The sequence below is a fragment of the Tursiops truncatus genome, chromosome 7 (assembly GCF_011762595.2).
Source record: "Tursiops truncatus isolate mTurTru1 chromosome 7, mTurTru1.mat.Y, whole genome shotgun sequence".
Taxonomy (NCBI): Eukaryota; Metazoa; Chordata; class Mammalia; order Artiodactyla; family Delphinidae; genus Tursiops; species Tursiops truncatus.
This window is the reverse complement of record NC_047040.1, coordinates 10020127-10040606: the sequence shown is the minus strand read 5'-3', so window position 1 is coordinate 10040606 and position 20480 is coordinate 10020127. Positions and strand designations below refer to the sequence as shown.

The following is a 20480-nucleotide window of genomic DNA, read 5'->3' as shown; positions in this document are numbered from 1 at the left end:
CAGGAAAACATGCAGAATAATTAAAATGTTTTCTGAATAATTGAACCCTAAATTCACATAATGATTAAATTTTCAGAGCTAAACCAACAAGTTGTTTCAAAGACAAACTGTCTAATGAGCAAATCATGAGAGAAAAAATAACTTCATAACAAGATACTTCTCTCAGGCACACACATCACACTGATGATTGCTTCCAAACCATCTTCAAAATTATCCTTTAAGCTTTGTTGGGAATGGGGAGAAAACATTATTCTCACTCCCTGTGGCAGAATTGTGGACTTTTTTTTACAAACAGTGTTTAATATGCTCACTACGCTGAACCATAACTAACTACAAATGCTCACAACTTTGTGTGAGAAAGCTGACCCCATTTAAAATGTTAACATATCTCTTCTTTTGCAGAAATACTGATAAGTAAATAAGACAAAGAAATGTGGCTCAACATAGGAGCAACCTTCCTCATTTTTCTATTTTTTTAAGTAGTTTTCTGAATTCCAATGAAAGAATTTTGTTAGGCTCAAGAAATAATAAACTTAACCTAAACAACTTATTAACTATGAACGTTATATTTTTGCCTGAAAGTTCTTACACTTCTAGAACTACCCACTTATAAGGGTAGAACCTACAGTAAATGAAATAATGGCCACCCAAAGATATTAGGTCCTAACCTCTGGAGCCTGTAAATGTTATAAGGAAAAAGGGTCTTTGCAGATTTGGATAAATTAAGGATCTTGAGATGAGGGGATTATCCTGGATTGTCTGGTAGACTTTAATTCTGATCACATATGTCCTTATAAGGGAAAGGCAGAGATAGATTGATACATGCAGAAGAGGAGAAGCAGCGTGGCCAGAGATAGAGATCAGAGTGATGTGGCCACTAGCCAGGTAATGCCTGCCGCCACCATAAATTGGAAGAGGCAAGGAACAGGCTCTCCCTTAGAGCATCCAGAGGGAGCGTGGAATTGGCGACATGGTGATTTCTGCCCAGTGATACTGATTTTGTCTTCTGGCCTCCAGATACGTGTGAGAATAAATTTCTGCTCTTTTAAGTATTATACTAAGGCTGCCACCAAGCAACTCTGAGGAAACCAGTACCCCATCCTTGCAAACATATAAGAGTAGGATTACACTTATTATGCTGAACAGACCAGACTAGTCTGCCACCAGACAAGTCACAAGTTAGATGGAGAAATGTCACTTTTCCTGAAGCTATGGAAATTTTGATTTGGGCAGAAAGAAGAAACAAATGTCTAAGTTGGTGACTTAGGGAGCTCTTTGCCAAATGCTCTATGGAGAATGTAGTTTCTTACAGATAACTTTCCAGGCAACCTCCTCATCCAAGGAATTTTTTTCTTCAATAATTACTTTTAAAAACTAGTTACAAAAGTAAATCTATGTTCATTGTTGAAAATTTATAAAAAGCAAAAAATAAGAAAATCAGAAGTTCTACCTATAATCTCACTATCCAGGATCATTTCTGTTCATATTGTAGTGGGATCCTTCAATTATGAATATTTGCATATAATTATTTTATTTTACAAAAATAGGATCTAATAACACTTTGCAACCAGCTTTTTAAATTCATTTAATACATTATGAACATTTTCCTCATCAGCATAATTTCTATAACAAAATTTTTAATGACTACATGTTTTCCATAGTATTGCAGAGCAAAAATATTATAATTTCTTTCATTTAGATTATTTTCCCACTTTTCGCTGAGGAGTCTTTGCTGATTTCCGAAGAGTTTTTAAAGGCAAGAAGTAAAGTAGGCAGTGACATTACAAATTTGGAAATACAGGACGATATCATCTTTGACATTATACGAAGATTAAGCTTTAATGTCAAATCTGGTTCCCTAGAGTAAAATGGTCATTTTCAGCCACAGCCCTTACCGTGTGTGGGGCAGCAGGAAATAAATAGTTTGAAGGTATAAGGATCCCCAGAGAACCCCTCAATGGGCCAAATCAATCATGAGAAAGATTAACCTCTTAAAGAAGTCTGCCATCCTACTCAAAAAGCATTCAGGCAGAACGATAATCTACATTCTAAATACTTCTGTCAGCAGAAATAAAGACACTTCCCAGGATGAAATGATTTTAGTCATCATATAACAAAAGTGAGCTCATGAAGGATGAAGAACTTTGTTGAAGTCACCACTGCTGTCAGTGGGAAGACTAAAGTGTAGAATTCAAAGTCATAAGTTAGGACTCACGGCCAAAAAGTTTACATTAAAACCATAAATGAAATCCCTCCACACTAGGTACCACAGCAGCAAAGTAGCCTGTATCTTGAACACACATACAGAGAGCAATCCTAAAATAATGTACAGGGGCTTCAGCTATCCCTAGACTTATATCCATTTTGCCTCTTGATACTTCTGAGAGTTGAACGGGATGGTGAGGGGAGTGGGCAACATGTGTAGGATGAAGAGCAAAGAAGAAGGCTCAGGCGTGATTCAGTGCCCTGTGGGGAGGAGAGCATCCTCTGGTTTTCCTAATGCTCCTTTCCCAGTGATTCTTCTTTCTCTCTACCGTCCTTAAACTGCGTGATTACATAATAGTCCCTACTCACCAGGTCCTTGTGGAGATTAAATGTGTTAATCATGAAAAGCGCTCAGAACTGTGCTTGGTCTGCCCAGTCGTGCTCAGCGTGTTATTGTAATTGGTGCTCACATATTTCACCAAGTCTAAGGTGGCCATTGTTTTTCATGTTTTAACAATCCTAAGAATGAGACGTGTGTTAGCGTCAATGGCATCATAAAAGGATCAGTGACAGCCTTTTCCTTTTATGGTGGTAAAACTGGAAGCGTCTTAGATTCAATGAATTCAGCATGAGACCTTCTCCTGCACAGGATGTTGAGATGTCTGAATCATGGATTTAAGCCCTGAAGAGTATGTGCATATAGACTGTGAACACCGTACCGGATTCTGCCAAAGAAAAGTCATTGAATACATAAGCTCTGCAGTCAAAAAAAAAAAAAAAGCATGATTATATGTGTGAGTTTGTGTGTGGGCGTGCCTGTCTCACTCCTTCCTCTTCTCCCGGCCCCACTCTCCTTGAGGACATCCTCAAGACATCCATGAAGCTCCAAGTCCATTTAACGAGATGCCCTTTGGGTGTTGCCACGGGTGGTCCCACAGACATCTCAAATTTCATAAGCTTGAGCCCATTACCTCTTCTGAAACCCTGCCTCTCTTTCTCTACTCTAAACTGGACTAATGGGCTGCTATACAGAAACATCTTCCATAAGAATTCAAGGGAATGGGCTGGGCCATAACACAGGAGGAAAAGCAGCCCTTGCCTTGAGACCCGAGGACACTGCATTTTCCTCAACCACCACTGCCCTACCCTGCAGAGGATATGTGTCTCCCTCAAGGTCATTAAGCCTGAAGAACTTTTTTGTAGTGGACACTTTTGTTCCCTCTCTAACATCTCCTGCTCTCTCCCCTCCTACTGGAATTTGCAGATTCAAAAGCAAATAAATGTTAATGATTTAAGTCAGTTCGAATTAGGATTCCTGTTATTTCAACCCAAAGCATCCAACACCACTGTTCATCTTTGTGTCCCTATTAATAGCCTTGAGGGTGTGCAATATATTCTTGTGGATGAAGAAAAAAATGAAAGAAAATCAGGAAGAAAGGAAGGGAGGAGGGAAGGGGGAAGGGAAGGAAAGAGAAAGAAAATTTACAAATCAACAGAGAATAAAAATTGCAGAAAAATAAAAGCTTGTTGATATGAGCTAACAGATGTTAGCTCGTATCACCTTTCACCCTCCTCCACTTGGGGAGACACGCAGGAGTGACTGTGCTTTGACTTGTTTACAGGGAACTCTGAGAAAGAATGAAGAGAAAATAAATTAGAATTAAATATCATCCACTCTGAATTCAGAGGAAAATAACCCATAAAGACCATGGGCCCAAATCTTATTTCATCTATCACTACTTTTTGCTTTATTTGTACTCTGTCTTCATATCTAAATCAGAAACTTATTTTGCAAGGAGAAAGTCTCTATAATTGGCATAACTGAGTTCATACAATGTCCAAAAGGACCTACACCAAGAAAGGGCTGCAAAATGCATTAGATGAGGATGACAATCTAATCAATGTTTCTCCCTTCTGTTAGTGTGTAAAAACAATGGGCCTTTAGCTAAAGTGAGAAAATGTAACTGTATTTCTAATGAAATACACAACGGATTAAATAAACACAAAATATAAGTATAGAAAATAGATACCTATGATGCTGATTTTAAATATATTTAAATTCAAATCAGGAGGTCTTCTTAGATAAGTGGGGTTGCTGGAATCCACTTCTAAGACCGGCCATTTCACATGTGCATGAAATGGTAGGAGCTGAGGAAGCTGAGGATTTCCTGCTACGCCTTCAGTTCAGAAACTCTCCTCTCTGTCCCCTAAAACTGTAAATCAACCACATCCTTTGTGAGAGCTAAGGGGCTACGACCGGCACGCCTAAACACAGCAATCTCAAAGAGAGTAAAATAAAAATGGTCACGGTTTATGAATCATTAACTCCTTCTTAGAGACTAGTTTCTTTGATGGTTTCTGCCCTCACAATTGGGAAGAAGACAGCAAGGGCCTTAGATGCCAGGCGAAGTGCCTCACTCAGGAGGAGGAGAGATTTGGGAACCGGAGCATCACTTGGAGAGCAGGCCCAGGTGAAATGCTGGTGGGGCCCATGGGGAAGGGTGAAGGGACGGGGCAGCTGGCCAGCTACCAAGCTGCAGAATGAAGGCAAAGGCACCCTCAGCATAAATGATAAGGGAATGGAAAGGGAGGGGATTGGAAAGAAACATCACATGCTTAACTAGCCCTATTCACCAGCAACTCCCAAAGCCTGCCTGGTGGCCAAAAGGAGCATTCCCTCTGGAGACCATCCCTCAAGACCTAGCTTAGGACCTGGCTCAGCCCAGCGATGCTGAGAGGGTGTAGAGGAAGACAACCAGGTAAATCCAGAGTAAAGGCAGACAGACCCAGACCCAAACAGGAGCCCTATGTAAATAACTTCTAATTTTCCTGCTTTTCCTTCTTATCTCTTTCCCCACACATCTTCCCTTGGTATTTCTCTTCCATGTTATTTCCCTTCTTAGAAATGACCACTAATCACAAACTTTATAAAAAGTTTTAAATAAAAGATAAATGCTGTAAGGTGTCCCAAACCTCCGGTTACGTGTCAGTGTATTTGTTACAGCATTGCTGCTGTCTTGCTTTAAAACTGTAAGCACCATGTAGCTGGGGACCACCTCTGTGGAATGGATGTTGCAGAGGGTCCACAAGGCTGTACAGGAGCTCACTGGACACTTCATGGTTTGTTCCATATATGTTTGTTACAAGGCATGTGACTTCTCATCGTAGACTGTCCTTTTTTAAAGAAAACCAAATTTGAGAATCCAAGCAGTATATCTGGGATGAAATTATGATGCTGTGAGTACACTCTCCTGATCCTTCTGGCTTTTAGAAGCAAAGATAAGATTCTAATTCAATTAAACAAGGTACTTGGACTTTTAGGTAAGAGGATGCCTGATATATAATGACCCAGGTTAAGGCCTATGAAAGAGGCAGAAACTGAAACCTGCAGAAGAGAAACTTGCTTAAATGCACATGACACAAACAGTCCACCAGTTTTAAGAGCTGTCTTTGGTCACTGAGAAGCCAGTGGACTCTAGTGGGAATGAGCACAGGCTGTGGAGCCAGAGTGATGAAATTCAAATCCAGGCTCTGCCAGTGACTCACTGGGGACCCTGGGACAGGCTGAGCCTCCCTGTGCCTCAACTAGCTCATCTGTGAAATGGGGCTGAAGATGGCACTTGATCCACTGAGGCGTCCTGAGGACTAAATGGCTCAGTACCATGGAAAGTACATAGGCAAATGCTTACTTATTGTACTAATAAACGTTAGCTTTTTACTAGCATCTATTTCTGTAGTATTAGTATTTTATTATGATTTTTATCATCATCAGGTCACCATTTCATGAAGGCTTTGAGGCCTCTGGTGAGTAGGCCCGGAAGTGACTCAATCCAAAAAAGGACAAGCACTTCCTGTAGGACACGACACTACACCATGCTGTCTGAAGGGTGCACATCTGATGCGAAAATGATAGAGCCCAATCTTTGCTTAGATGTCAGCTTCCTGGTCAGCTGTGTGGCAAACCCAGTCTGACCCCCCCCCAGTGCCAGCTGACCACACACACCATTTCCCCACATCTCCCACTTCCCTACTGTGTCTCCATTTACGTCACTTACGTTGCTCTGTCCACACCCTCCTCTCTGGTTCAGGTCCTCAACCTCAAAGCACGTCCAGGTGCCACTTTCATGTAAATTACACATGAAATCTAAAGTGCAGGCTCTTGTTCCCACCAGTAAGCTGCGCACCTGAATCAAAATCTTTGGAAAGCAGGTCCAGAAATCCGCCCTCCAAGGGTTTCTGTTACACATACCAGTGTCGGAAGCACTCTCAGTTTATCTGGGCACTCACCTCATGCCTCCTACTTGACTATTAATTGCTTTACTCACTCACGACACCTACTTTGATTCCTTTCACCGCAATTCTATGTACACAGTAGGTTTTCAATGACTATTAATTTACTAAATGTTTGCTGACAAGCCAAAGCCACCTTAGGATCTCATCATGTTAGGCAGGGGAAGACGGGCAAGATAAGCCATCGTTTCTGCTGCAAAATCAGACACAGCCTCTGATACTCTGAACAGCTCCAACAAGCGTCCTAATGGTATGCGGTGGATTGTACAGTTAAATAACTCCACTCCAAAAAAAAAAAAAAAAAGAAAGAAAGTGGCAGCAGTAGAGGAGAATGCACAAAGACCCAGCTGCCCGCAACATGAATAGCCTGGCGGGGCCATCCCACCAGAACCCACGGAGAATACAGATCAGAGGGAAACGGGAAATCTGAGAACAGCCAGGGCCTCGACCTCGCCAACCAAATCCATTTTCTACTCCCCTTTCCTTTGCTTCCCCTCGCCTCTGTCCCTCCCCAAACCTAAAGTTATTCAGCACAACTTGAGAGCTGTAAGGCAAAAAGAATCGGCACTGTGTGGAAACGAAGGGTCCCGATGCTGGCTCTGCAGCTGGGCCCCGGCTACATTGTGCTCATTATTCCTGGCAGGCCTGGGCCCAGGAGGGAGATCCTTCTGCAGCTGGCATTTGGTGAGCTAAATTACTCGCAAGAATCAGAGAGGAAACACTGCACTTTGTTCCTGGGGATGATCTGGGGAAAAAAAAAAAAAAAATGGCGGAGGCCTGAAGATTTTAAACAGAAATTTCAAGGCTCAAAAATCTACCTTTGTTTTGTTATTTTGAAACCAAGGAATATGACTCTGAACACAAAGGTGACATTGTCCCTGAGAATGAAAGGCTGTAACTCCAGGACGTTTGCAATTAAAATGTAAATATGTAAAGTGGATTATTGTACGCAATTTGAAGGATGATACCTTAGAGGTTTTCTTCCTTGAAACAGAATCAAAAAGCTGGAAAGTACCTCAGGAAGTGTTGGCCCAGATCCCTGACTCCAGGATTATCATTATCTACACCTGGAATATCCTCTTCAAGATTTCTAGGGCTGAAGAGGTCATAAATTTTTGTAGCCCAGTGCAAGTGGTTTTCACGTTGAACACAGAAGTTCTTCCCTGTATCCAGCTGAAATCATGGCTGATTTCCCTTTGTCTAAGTAGCCCCACAGACTGATGCCAGGGCAACCCTCACTCTCTTTGGCATGCTCTTCTGAATTCCTTCTATTTCTTTTTCAGCATCCCTCTAGAAGTAAAATAAATAAACCTGACCTAAAGCAGTACACAGAAAAAAATAAGTCCGGGAATCTTGAACCCTATATTCCTTGTCAGAAATATTACAGCTTTTATTCTCCTAGCAAATATTTCTCTCTCTCTCTCTCTCTCTCTCACACACACACACACACACACACACACACACACACACACACACACATCTCTCTTTTGTATCTGGATTGCATTGCTAGGTCTTTTTATTTTGTGATTGCATTTTCCCTCACATTTAAACATGCTCTCTAGACTTTATCAAACTTCTCCTTATACTGGTCCCTAATTGACTTCACCTTGCTTTTGAGGGACCATTTTTCCCAACAGGAACAGAATTCAAAATGACTTTAGGAAATCTCTAAAGGAAATATAAGCCAATTTGATTCCTTATCACTTTCAAATTTAATGAGTAGTTTTGTAATTCCTTTATAGCACCAGTTCACCAAAAGCACTGCATACAATGGGACTGAATTCTGTGGGTCCACTCTCTCCCACTGAAGCAGAGCCACTGGCCACTTCTTTCTGGGAGCTGGAAGTTCACCTTAGCAGAATTACCATTTAAAAACACTTTTTCAAATGGAGTCATATAACTCACTTGCCTAAATCCCTCTGATACTTCTCCATAGTACTTAGAGCAAAATCTAAACTCCTTGCCATGACATCAAGGCTCCCTATAGCAGGACGCGCACCAGACTCCACTACAAACCATAACATTCTCACCTTCCCAGGTTCACTGGCCCATTGCTTTCCATCTAAAATGCACGAGACCATTAGCCCTCCTAATCCTTCTGCCTGACAGATTCTTCTCCAAATTCTTCACACACTGGCTTTCTCACCAGCCAATGTTTGTTCATCTGTGCTTATTCCTCCCTCTGCCTCCAACTAACAGTTAAGTCCCATAAAGATGCCCGGTGGGGTCTTGCTCTCAGTGCCTCCAGTGCTGGGCAGACACTGAGCACCCAGAGCATTTGTGGGATGAATGGACATGTGTGAGGTTTTGTGCACACACTCAAGATTGCTGCAGGCTCCAATCTGACCACAGCTAAGAACTGGGGAGGGGATGGAATACTGCAGCAGGAAAGATCAATGGATCTTTGCTTCCCTAACCTGGAGAGCAATAAGGAAAGGAGCATAGCTACAGGTTATAAAAGAAATCCACAGGCAAACATGCATTTTCCTGCCCGTTAATTTAATTTCACTACTCAAAACAAATTTCTGATGACAAAATATGCATAAGACATATTTTCCTTGTTACCTCTAAACCGATGACTCTATTCATCAACATATGCAAAAAAGAATATTGTGTGAGAAAGAAGCCAAAAGCTTACAAAGATTATGCATTACATTCCTGGTTTTCTTTCCATGTCAGCATTATGGTTTACATAAATGAGAAACATTTTTTAAACGTGTTCTGAGGCATGAATATTGGCATAAATTTTGAGAGCTGAAGAAAAACAAAAATGTCAAAATTACCCCCAAAGGATTTGGAAGTACAACCATTGAGAAACTTGTTTTGTTTTTTGATCTTTAAGATATATTTTATTCAGACTGCAACTACAAAGAGAGGAATTATCATTAAGGACAGGACTTTTCTTGTCAGGCGCAAAGTTCCATAGGGCTACAGAAAATATGGTGAGAGTTGAGAGCGGTGAGCTCTTTGTGGTGAAGCTCTCCAGGGAGCAGGAGACCAGCCAGCTACTCAGATCAGGGTTCTGAAGACCCTGGGGCATCACAGGGGTTGAAAAAAGGATGCACGCAGGGAGATGAGAAAATGGAGGCCAAGGGAGTGCGTTATCTGTCCAAGGTGACACAAAGTACAATTGGCTGAGTCAGGATTTGATCCCAGAGCCTGTGTTCTTCATCACTATGCTGAATTTCTTCCGATAAGGCTCTTGTTAACACAGACTACGTGGGATACATACAGGAGCATATTGCTGGCAATTAACACGGACCTGCTGGACTGTCAGATAAAACAGACCTTCAAATGGTGGAAGAGTAAGACGCGGAGATTACCTTCCTCCCCACAAATACATCAAAAATACATCTACATGTGGAACAACTCCCACAGAACACCTACTGAATGCTGGCAGAAGACCTCAGACTTCCCAAAAGAGGAGGGGTGAAAACCAAAGCTGAACCCCAGGAGCTGTGCAAACAAAGAAGAGAAAGGGAAATTTCTCCATGTGGCATCAAGGAGCAGGGATTAAACCCCCAGAGTCAACTCGAGGTACCCTGCATCTGTGGAATACCTGAACAGACAAGAAATCAACCCAAAATTGACGCAGTGGACTTTGGGAGCAACTGTAGACTTGAGGATTCCTGTCGGCAACTGACTTGTTTTCTGATTTTTATGTTTATCTTAGTATAGATTTTAGCACTTGTTATCATTGGTAGATTTGTTTATTGGTTTGGTTGCTCTCTGCTTTTTCTTTAATTACTTTCTTATTTTTTCATTTTAACTATTTTTTTATTTTTCAATTGGATTATTTTAATTTATTCTATTTTATATTATTTATTTATTATTTTTAATTTTTTTCTTTCTTTTTTTCTCCCTTTTCTTCTGAGCCATGTGGCTGACAAGGTCCTGGTGCTCTGGCTTGATGTCAGGCCTGAGCCTCTGAGGTGGGAGAGCCAAGTTCAGGACATTGGACCACCAGAGACCTCCCAGCCGCATGTAGTATCAATTGGCGAGAGCTCTCTCAGAGATCTCCAACTCAATGCTAAGACCCAGCTCCACTCAATGACCAGCAAGCTCCAGTGCTGGATACCCCATACCAAACAACTAGCAAGACAGGAACACAATCCCACCCATTAGCAGAGAGGCTGCCTACAATCATAGTAAGTTCTCAGACACCTCAAAACACACCACCGAACGTGCTCCTGCCCACCAGAAAGACAAAATCCATCCTCATCCACCAGAACACAGGCCCCATTTCCCTCCACCAGGAAGCCTACAAAGCCGAATGAACCAACCTTACCCACTGGGGGCAGACACCAAAAACAACAAGAACTACAAACCTGCAGCCTACAAAAAGGAGACCCCAAACACAGTAAGATAAGCAAAATGAAAAGACAGATAAATAAGCATCAGATGAAGAAGCAACGTAAAAACCCACCAGACCAAACGAATGAAAGGAAACAAGAAAAAGAATTCAGAGTAATGATAGTAAAGATGATCCAAAATCTTGGAAACAGAATGGAGAAAATACAAGAAACGTTTAACAAGGAACCAGAAGAACTAAAGACCAAACAAACAATGATGAACAACACAATAGATGAAATTAAAAATTCTCTAGAAGGAATCAATAGCAGAATAACTGAGGCAGAAGAACAGATAAGTGACCTTGAAGATAAAATAGTGGAAATAACTACCACAGAGCAGAATAAAGAAAAAAGAATGAAAAGAATTGAGGACAGTCTCAGAGACCTCTGAGACAACATTAAACGCACCAATATTCAAATTCTAGGGGTGACAGAAGAAGAAGAGAAAAAGAAAGGGTCTGAGAAAATATTTGAAGAGATTATCATTGAAAACTTCCCTAATATGGGAAAGGAAACAGTCAGTCAAGTCCAGGAAGCACAGAGTCCCATACAGGATAAACCCAAGGAGAAACATGCCAAGAGACATATTAATCACACTATCAAAAATTAAATACAAAGAAAAAATATTAAAAGCAGAATGGGAAAAGCAACAAATAACATACAAGGCAATCCCCATAAATTTAACAGCTGATCTTTCACCAGAAACTCTGCAAGCCAGAAGGGAGTGGCAGGACATACATAAAGTGATGAAAGGGAAAAACACACAATCAAGATTACTATATCCAGCAAGGATCTCATTCAGATTCGACGGAGAAATTAAAATCTTTATGGCCTAGGAAACCTAAGAGAATTCAGCACCACCATATCAGCTTTACAGAAATGCTAAAGGAACTTCTCTAGGCACGAAACAAAAGAGAGGGACAAAACTACAATAACAAACCCCAAACAATTAAGAAAATGATAATAGGAACATACATATCGATAATTACCTTAAATGTAAATGGATTAAATGCTCCAACCAAAAGACACAGACTAGCTGAATGAATACAAAAAGAAGACCCGTATATATGCTGTCTACAAGACAGCCACTTGAGACCTAGGGACACATACAGACTGAAAGTGAGGGGATGGAAAAAGATATTCCATACAAATGGAAATCGAAAGAAAGCTGGAGTAGCAACTCTAATATCAGACAAAATAGACTTTAAAATAAAGACTATTACAAGAGACAAAGAAGGACACTACAAAATGATCAAGGGATCAATCCAAGAAGAAGGTATAACAATTGCAAATATTTATGCACCCAACAAAGGAGCACCTCAACACATAAGGCAAATGCTAACAGCCAAAAAAAGGGATATCGACAGTAACACAATAGTAGTACAGGACGTTAACACCCCACTTTCACCAATGGATAGGTCATCCAGAATGAAAATAAATAAAGAAACACAAGCTTCAAATGATACATTAAACAAGATGGACTTAATTGATATTTATAGGACATTCCATCCAAAAACAACAGAATGCAATTTCTTCTCAAGTGCTCATGGAACATTCTCCAGGAGAGATCACACCTTGGGTCACAAATCAAGCCTTGGTAAATTTAAGAAAACTGAAATTGTATCAAGTATTTTTTCTGACCAAAACACTATAAGACTAGATATCAATTACAGGAAAATAAACTGTAAAAAATACAAACAGATGGAGGCTAAACAATATATTACTAAATAACAAAGAGATCACTGAAGAAATCAAAGAGGAAATCAGAAAATACTTAAAAGAAAATGACAATGAAAACACGATGACCCAAAACCTATGGGATGCAGGAAAAGCAGTTCTAAAAGGGAAGTTTATAGCAGTACAATCCTACCTCAAGAAACCAGAAAAATCTCAAATAAACAATCTAATCTTACACCTAAAGCAATTAGAGAAAGAAGAACAAAAAACACCCGAAGTTAGCAGAGGGAAAGAAATCATAAAACTCAGATCAGAAAGAAATAAAAAAGAAATGAAGGACACAATAGCAAACATCAATAAAACCAAAAGCTGGTTCTTTGAGAAGATAAACAAAATTGATAAACCATTAGCCAAACTCAGCAAGAAAAAAGGGAAAAGACTCAAATCAACAGAATTAGAAATAAAAAAGGAGAAGTAACAAATGACACTGCAGAAATACAAAGAATCATGAGACATTACTAAAAGCAACTCTATGCCAATTAAATGGACAGCCTGGAAGAAATGGACAAATTCTTGGAAAAGCACAAACTTCTGAGACTGAACCAGGAAGAAATAGAAAATAAAAACAAACCAATCACAAGCACTGAAATTGAGAATGTGATTAAAAATCTTCCAACAAACAAAAGCCCAGGAACAGATGGCTTCACGGACAAATTCTATCAAATATTTAGGGAAGAGCTAACACCTATCCTTCTCAAACTCTTCCAAATATAGCAGACAGAGGAACACTCCCAAACTCATTCTACGAGACCACCATCATCACCCTGATAACAAAACCAGACGAAGATCTCACACAAAAAGAAAACTACAGACCAATAACATTGATGAACATAGATGCAAAATCCTCAAAAAAATACTAGCAAACAGATTCCAACAGCACATGAAAAGGACCATACACCATGATCAAGTGGGGTTTATCCCAGGAATGCAAGGATTCTTCAATATATGCAAATCAATCAATGTGATAAACCATGTTAAAAAACTGAAGGATAAAAGCCATATGATATGCAGAAAAAGCTTTCGAAAAATTCAACACCCATTTATCATAAAAACTCTCCAGAAAGTAGGCATAAAGGGAACTTACCTCAATGTAATAAAGGCCATATATGACAAACCACAGCCAACATTGTACTCAATGGTGAAAAACTGAAACCATTTCCACTAAAATCAGGAACAAGACAAGGATGCCCACCCTCACCACTATTATTCAACATAGTTTTGGAATTTTTAGCCACAGCAATCAGAGAAGAAAAAGAAATAAAAGGAACCCAATTTGGAGAAGAAAAAGTAAAGCTGTCACTGTTTGCAGATGACATGACACTATACATAGAGAATCCTAAACATGCTATCAGAAAACTACTAGAGCTAATCAATAAATTTGGTAAAGTAGCAGGATACAAAATTAATGCACAGAAATCTTCTGCATTCCTATATACTAAGGATGAAAAATCTGAAAAAGAAATTAAGGAAATACTCCCAACAAAGAAATAAAATACCTAAGAATAAACCCACATAAGGAGACAAAAGACCTGTATGCAGAAAACAATAAGACACTGAAGAAAGAAATTAAAGATGATACAAATAGATGGAGAGACATACCATGTTTTTGGATTAGAAGTATCAACATTGTGAAAATGACTATACTACCCAAAGCAATCTGCAGATCCAATGCAATCCCTGTCAAACTATCAATGGCATTTTTCACAGAACTAGAACAAAAAGTGTCACAATATGTATGGAACCACAAAAGACCCTGGATAGCCAAAGCAATCCTGAGAAAGAAAAACGGAGCTGGAGGAATCAGGCTCCCTGATTTAAGACTATGCTACAAAGCTACAGTAATCAAGACAGAATGGCACTGGCACAAAATCAGAAATATAGATCAACGGAACAGGATAGAAAGCCCAGAGATAAACCCACGCACATATGGTCACCTTACATTTGATGAAGGAGGCAAAAATATACAGTTGAGAAAAGACAGCCTTTTCAATAAGTGGTGCTAGGAAAACTGGACAGCTACGTGTTAAAGAATGAAATTAGAACACTCCCTAACACCATACAAAAAAATAAACTCAAAATGGATTAAAGACCTAAATGTTAGGCCAGACACTATAAAACTCTTAGAGGAAAACACAGGAAGAACAGTCTTTGACATAAATCACAGCAAGATCTTTTTTGACCCACCTCCTAGAAAAATGGAAATAAAAACAAAAATATACAAATGGGACCAAATGAAACTTAAATGCTTTTGCACAGCAAAGAAAACCATAAACAGGACAAAAAGACAACCCTCAGAATGGGAGAAAATATTTGCAAATGAAGCAACTGACAAAAGATTAATCTCCAAAATATACAAGCAGCTCATGCAGCTCAATATCTAAAAAACAAAAAACCCAATCCAAAAATGGGCAAAAGACCTAAATAGACATTTCTCCAAAGAAGATATACAGATCGCCAACAAACACATGAAAGGATGCTCAACATCACTAATCATTAGAGAAATGCAAATCAAAGCTACAATGCAGTATCCCCTCACACCAGTCAGAATGGCCATCATCAAAAAATCTACGAACAACAAATGCTGGAGAGGGTGTGGAGAAAAGGGAACCCTCTTTCACTGTTGGTGGGAATGTAAATTGATACAGCCAGTATGGAGTACAGTATGGAGGTTCCTTGAAAAACTAAAAATAGGACTACCATATGACCCAGCAATCCCACTCCTGGGCATATACCCTGAGAAAACCATAATTCAAAGAGTCATGTACCACAATGTTCATTGCAGCTCTATTACAATAGCAGGACATGGAAGAAACCTAAGTGTCCATCGACAGATGAATGGGTAAAGAAGATGTGACATATATATACAATGGAATATTACTCAGCCATAAAAAGAAATGAAATTGAGTTATTTGTAGTGAGGTGGCTGGACCTAGAATCTGTCATACAGAGTGAGAAAGAGAAAAACAAATACCATATGCAAACACATATATATGGAATCTAAAAAAAATAATGGTTCTGATGAATGATTCTGGAATAAAGACGCAGACGTAGAGAATGAATTTGAGTACATAGGGAGAGGGAAGGGTAAGCTGGGACGAAGTGAGAGAGTGGCATGGACATAGATATACTACCAAATGTAAAATAGATAGCTAGTGGGAAGCAGCTGCATCCTACGGGGAGATCAGCTCGGTGCTTTGTGACCACCTAGAGGGGTTGTGTAGGGAGTGTGGGAAGGAGACGCAAGAGGGAGGCGATGTCGGTATATATGTATACATATAGCTGACTCACTTTGTTATGCACCAGAAACTAACACAACGTTGTAAAGCAATTATACTCCAATAAAGATGTTTAAAAAAAAAAAAGAAAATATGGCAAGAAAACTATTTCATTCACACATACCAAACTTATACCTTTATGTGAACCCCAAAATGATGAAGAGTGCTATATCATCAAGAAAAATAGAGCAGGGTATGGATTCAGACTACCGTCACTCAATGAGCTTATTCTGTTAGTCGTCTGACATTTTCATTCCTAAAAAAGTTATCACTTTGAACAAGAGCCTTAAGGGTACACATCCTTTTGTCTGCCCCACCAAGAGGTTCCCTGATGGCCATGTGCCTCATACCTTGCAGCCACTGTGAGTTCTGGTCTTCATCAGGGGCGTGGTGGTGCACAGCTCAATGGCCTCAGGCTCATGGAAAATGACTGCTGGCAGAGGTTCCTTTTTCAGTGTTAGGACATTCAACTTAGACTTCAGCATGGTCTGAAAGTGCTGGAAAGGAAAAAAAAAAAAAAACCAAACAGAGTTAACTCATTTGGAATTATACAGGGTGCAACTGTACAGCAAACCCAGTAGCAAAGTCTTTGTTTTATGAATTCTGTTTTACTCGAGCAGGCCAAAAGGTATCAAGTGAAATAGAAGGAAAAAACTGTCAGGATACCACCAAAATGAAACTGTAAGAGACAGCCAACCCCTACACAGATGCCATGAAAACATGGGGCAGTGGTAGAGTCACCAGGACCTTGCTCTGAGAGGTTCTTCCAAAATGATACGTATAGATGAGATTCTAGACATGTAAGCCATGCTGAATTCAGCAAAATAAGTGAAGATGTTGGGAAGGGGATGTTACAGGAGATACTTTGGGGAAAGTCTAGAGGTAATGAAAAAGGAGAAGAGCTGATGAAAAACACACACACACAGGACTTCTGTTTTCTGCCTTCTCTACTTCTGCCATGCATTGGCTGTAGAACTTTAGAAAATTTGCTGTTTCTCAATGGACCATTTTATCTGCTGCCCCAGGCCAGGACTCTAGGTAAATATTCATTCTATATGCAACTCTTGTTGGCACTAGTCTTGAAATATGCCCAGAATCCAGCCATGTTTAATCACCACTATCTATCTATATACCCAATCCAGGTACCATCATTGTTTGGTCTATTATAGCAGCTTCCAAACTAATCCTGCCATTTCCAACCCTGCCACACAGCAGCCAAAGGGGATCCTTCTAAAATCCCACCATGGCTGTCACCCTTCTGCCAGAAGTCTCCCAAGTCTTCCCCACTCCTCACTGAAAAATTCTAAGTCCTTACTTTGGCTTTCAAGCCCATGCATGATTCAGGGACCCAAAGTGGCTCTAACCTCATTTTCCATCCATTATCCTCCCATTTACTTGGGTCCAGTAAATAATGAATGATAAATTCATGTCAATAATCTAAAATTTAAAAAATTTTTTAAACTTAGAACAGGATTAAACAGCAAATTAAAAAAAAAAAAAAAGGAAGGAAAACCACCATGATTCCAGAGAGAGATTCATGGAAGAAAAGAAAAAGCTTTATTGTCAGTACTTTTAATGGCACTTTTTTCTACTTTTTGAATGGTGGACATTGATTTTCATTTTACACTGGGCCCCACAAATTATGTAGCTAAGTTTGGTACACATAAATACTCAGTAGAAGCTGTTTGAATCAATGAAGTCTCCCGAGTACCTAAAACATCACCTGAAACCTCACAGATGTCCAAGGAGTATTTGTGGAAGGTAATGCAGGTTATAAAGTGAAAGAAAAATACACAGCACAAATGTAAAAATAATGATCTCTAAACCAGGGTTCATGAAGTATACCTGCTCACTACTTCATCCAACTTGATCTTTCTGGACCTGCTATAGTTTGTGAAACAAACACAGTACTGAAAGAAGTGAATGATGACATATGTACACAAGTACATTCACCTGAATATAAATCACCAAAAGCAGTTCCCATACAATTCAATATAAAGGCAGTAGAGGTTCTGAAATCTGTATCAGGATTTCAAGGCCTGCATTTCACAAGTCCACACAGAATCTACTAGAACGCCAACTGACCACTTCGATGATCAGTTTTACATGTTAACTTGGCTAGGCTACCATGCTCAGATATTCAATCAAATACTAATCTAGGTACTGCCGTGAAGGTACTTTGTGAATGTGGTTAAAGTCCATAATCAGTTGAATGGAAGTAAGGGAGATTATTTTAGATAATCTGGGTGGGCCTGATTAAATCAATTTACAGGCTTTAATAGGTGAGCTGAGGCTTCCCTGAAGAAGAAATTCCACCTGTGAATAGCTATTTCAGTCTATGTCAGAGTTCCAGCCCACCCTTCCTGACAGCCTACCCTAAGGATTTCAAACTTGCTTAGCCAGCCCCTACAATCACATAAGCCAACTCCTTGAATAAACCTCTTAATATATATCTCCTAGTACTTCTGTCTTTCTGACTTAACCCTAACTGATAAAGCCACGTTTTAGAATACAAAGTTGCCAGCTCTGATATTTTTTAAATGGGAGAGAGACTTGCACTTAGGTCTCCCAAGGAGTAGTGATTTGCAGTTTTTTAAACGTAAGGAAATCTTCATATTAATTGCATAAATGCAAGTCTTCATATTAATCTGGAAGTTTCTATCTTTGCTCTTAATTGATTCCAGTCCAAGAGGGTGCAGGTTTAGGGTTGCAAAGTGGTCTGGGAAGAGCAACAGAGATCCCTGGGAGGGAGAGCTGAAGTTAGTTTGCCTCTGTGAGCAACTATCTGGAGCTATGGGATGAAGATGATAAAGGGAGAGGGGCTCAGAAGACAAAGTCATGAGCAAGTGGGAACACTCCCTGGGCTGCCGTTTTGCTGGCGCTCTACGAGAGGTACATGAAATTGAAGCTCAACTCGGCCTGACTCGTGCCACACAGGAAGGTCCCAAAGATGGCACTAGAAGTGGCCGTGTTCTCATGCGGGTTGGACAGTCAAGCTGCCCAGAAGTTCTGACACTGTCTTCCTGTCCCCACTGTAATTCCTGTCAGAACCAAATGGTTCAATTACCAGGCACACAGAGAGACTGGAAGTTACAGATGGGCACATGTAAGGCCCCCTTGCCTGGGAGCTAAGTAAAAGAAATAAGCTTAGGGATAGGAAAATAAGGGAGTTCAAATTCCAGCTTCAACACAATGTGTGGTGTAACCTCAACTACATAATTCTACAGAGTTTGGGCATCTCCAGCCAGGTAGATAGCTGCCCTGTAATCACTCACCAATCCAACCACCCACCTTTACTCAACAACCCCACTCAGCCAGCACTGTGAGAGGCACAGCTGGAACAGAAATAAAATGTGAACCTCTGCTTGAAAGATCTCTCACAATCAATAGAGACTGTGAAATCAAATGACAACAATTCTACATGAGAAGTTCCTTACAAGAGCTAAAGAAAAAGGCTAAGACAATATTTGAAAGTGAAATAGAGAAAGTTGTTTTTAATGTCTTTAAAACATTAAAGAAAAAAAGTGGTTTTTTTTTCTTTAATGGCATTGTCTTTTTTGTCCACTGTGAAAGGATGAAAGTAAAGAGGGAAATAAAATGTAGATTATGTGATGAATCATTGAGTCTACAACAATACATACTTTTACAGAAAGTTAACATTTTTATGTAACTCTGAGTCTGTCTTGCAAACCTTCAGTGGTCGAAGTGTAATAGCTAGAGCTGCTTCTGACAAGAACACTCTTCTGCCCCTCCCTTAGGGAAACTTCTCCACTACCATAGGCTGCTTTGTGAAATGGGGCTGTCATTCATAATTCCCCACCCCCTAACATTGGGAAAGAATACGTGACACAGGCTGACCATCGGAGTAACCCCATGTACCTGGCCAAAGGAATTGGTTCAGATGAAACTCAAGGCTGGCTGAACAGAATCACCTGGGAGGTTGATAATGTAGGTTTTTTGCTAAAAGGGGGTAAAGAGTTCAGAGCTGCTGCTGACCTCTTCCCACGAGGTCCGTCGGTGAATGATGAGACCACACAGAGACAACAGGAGAGCTTAGAAATGGAAAGTCACAGAAGACAAAGCTGAGCCCCTGGATCCAGCTGCATCTGACTCAGATCTATCCACAGACTTACTGACAGAATGAACCAATACAGTGCCTTTTATGCTTAAGTGAGCTTGAGTGAGGTGTCTGATCCAAAAAATTCAGAGTCTCACCAATACAAAACTACTTTTTAATAAAAAATCATCTGTAAAAATAAAACGGAGATGAAAGTTTTAAAAGGACCTCATAAATGTTAATCTGCATAAATGAACAGCAACATTATCTTTAAAAAAAAATAGCGAATCCTGCACTTAGTTATTGGAATAGGCTGAGCCGTAGTGACCAGGCACCAAATAATAATCCAAAGAAAGTACTTTAGTCCCTAGTTATTAATACTTAAGGCAAAGCTCTCTGAGCTACTGCCAAAAGAAGAGGAATCCCAAGTCTCAAGAGACAGTCGAATACTGTACCTGCAATAATACACAATTCTTGCTGAGTAGCCAAGACCCATTTGCTATAACCGACTCTGTCAGAACTGCATGGCCTTATACTTCCTGGGCCTCAGTTTTCTCATCTGTC

At 40.0% G+C, this 20480-nt stretch overlaps 1 protein-coding gene across 2 annotated transcripts in view; it reads right to left on the bottom strand.

Annotated features, from left to right (window-relative positions):
- The window catches only part of PID1 (phosphotyrosine interaction domain containing 1), a 256584-nt gene that overhangs the window by 125246 nt on the left and 110858 nt on the right, over positions 1-20480 (bottom strand). For both annotated transcript variants that reach the window (XM_073807177.1, XM_019923660.3), the window contains exon 2: positions 16210-16356. In XM_073807177.1, coding sequence (XP_073663278.1) covers positions 16210-16356 — 147 coding nt within the window. The remainder of the gene's footprint in view (positions 1-16209; positions 16357-20480) is intronic.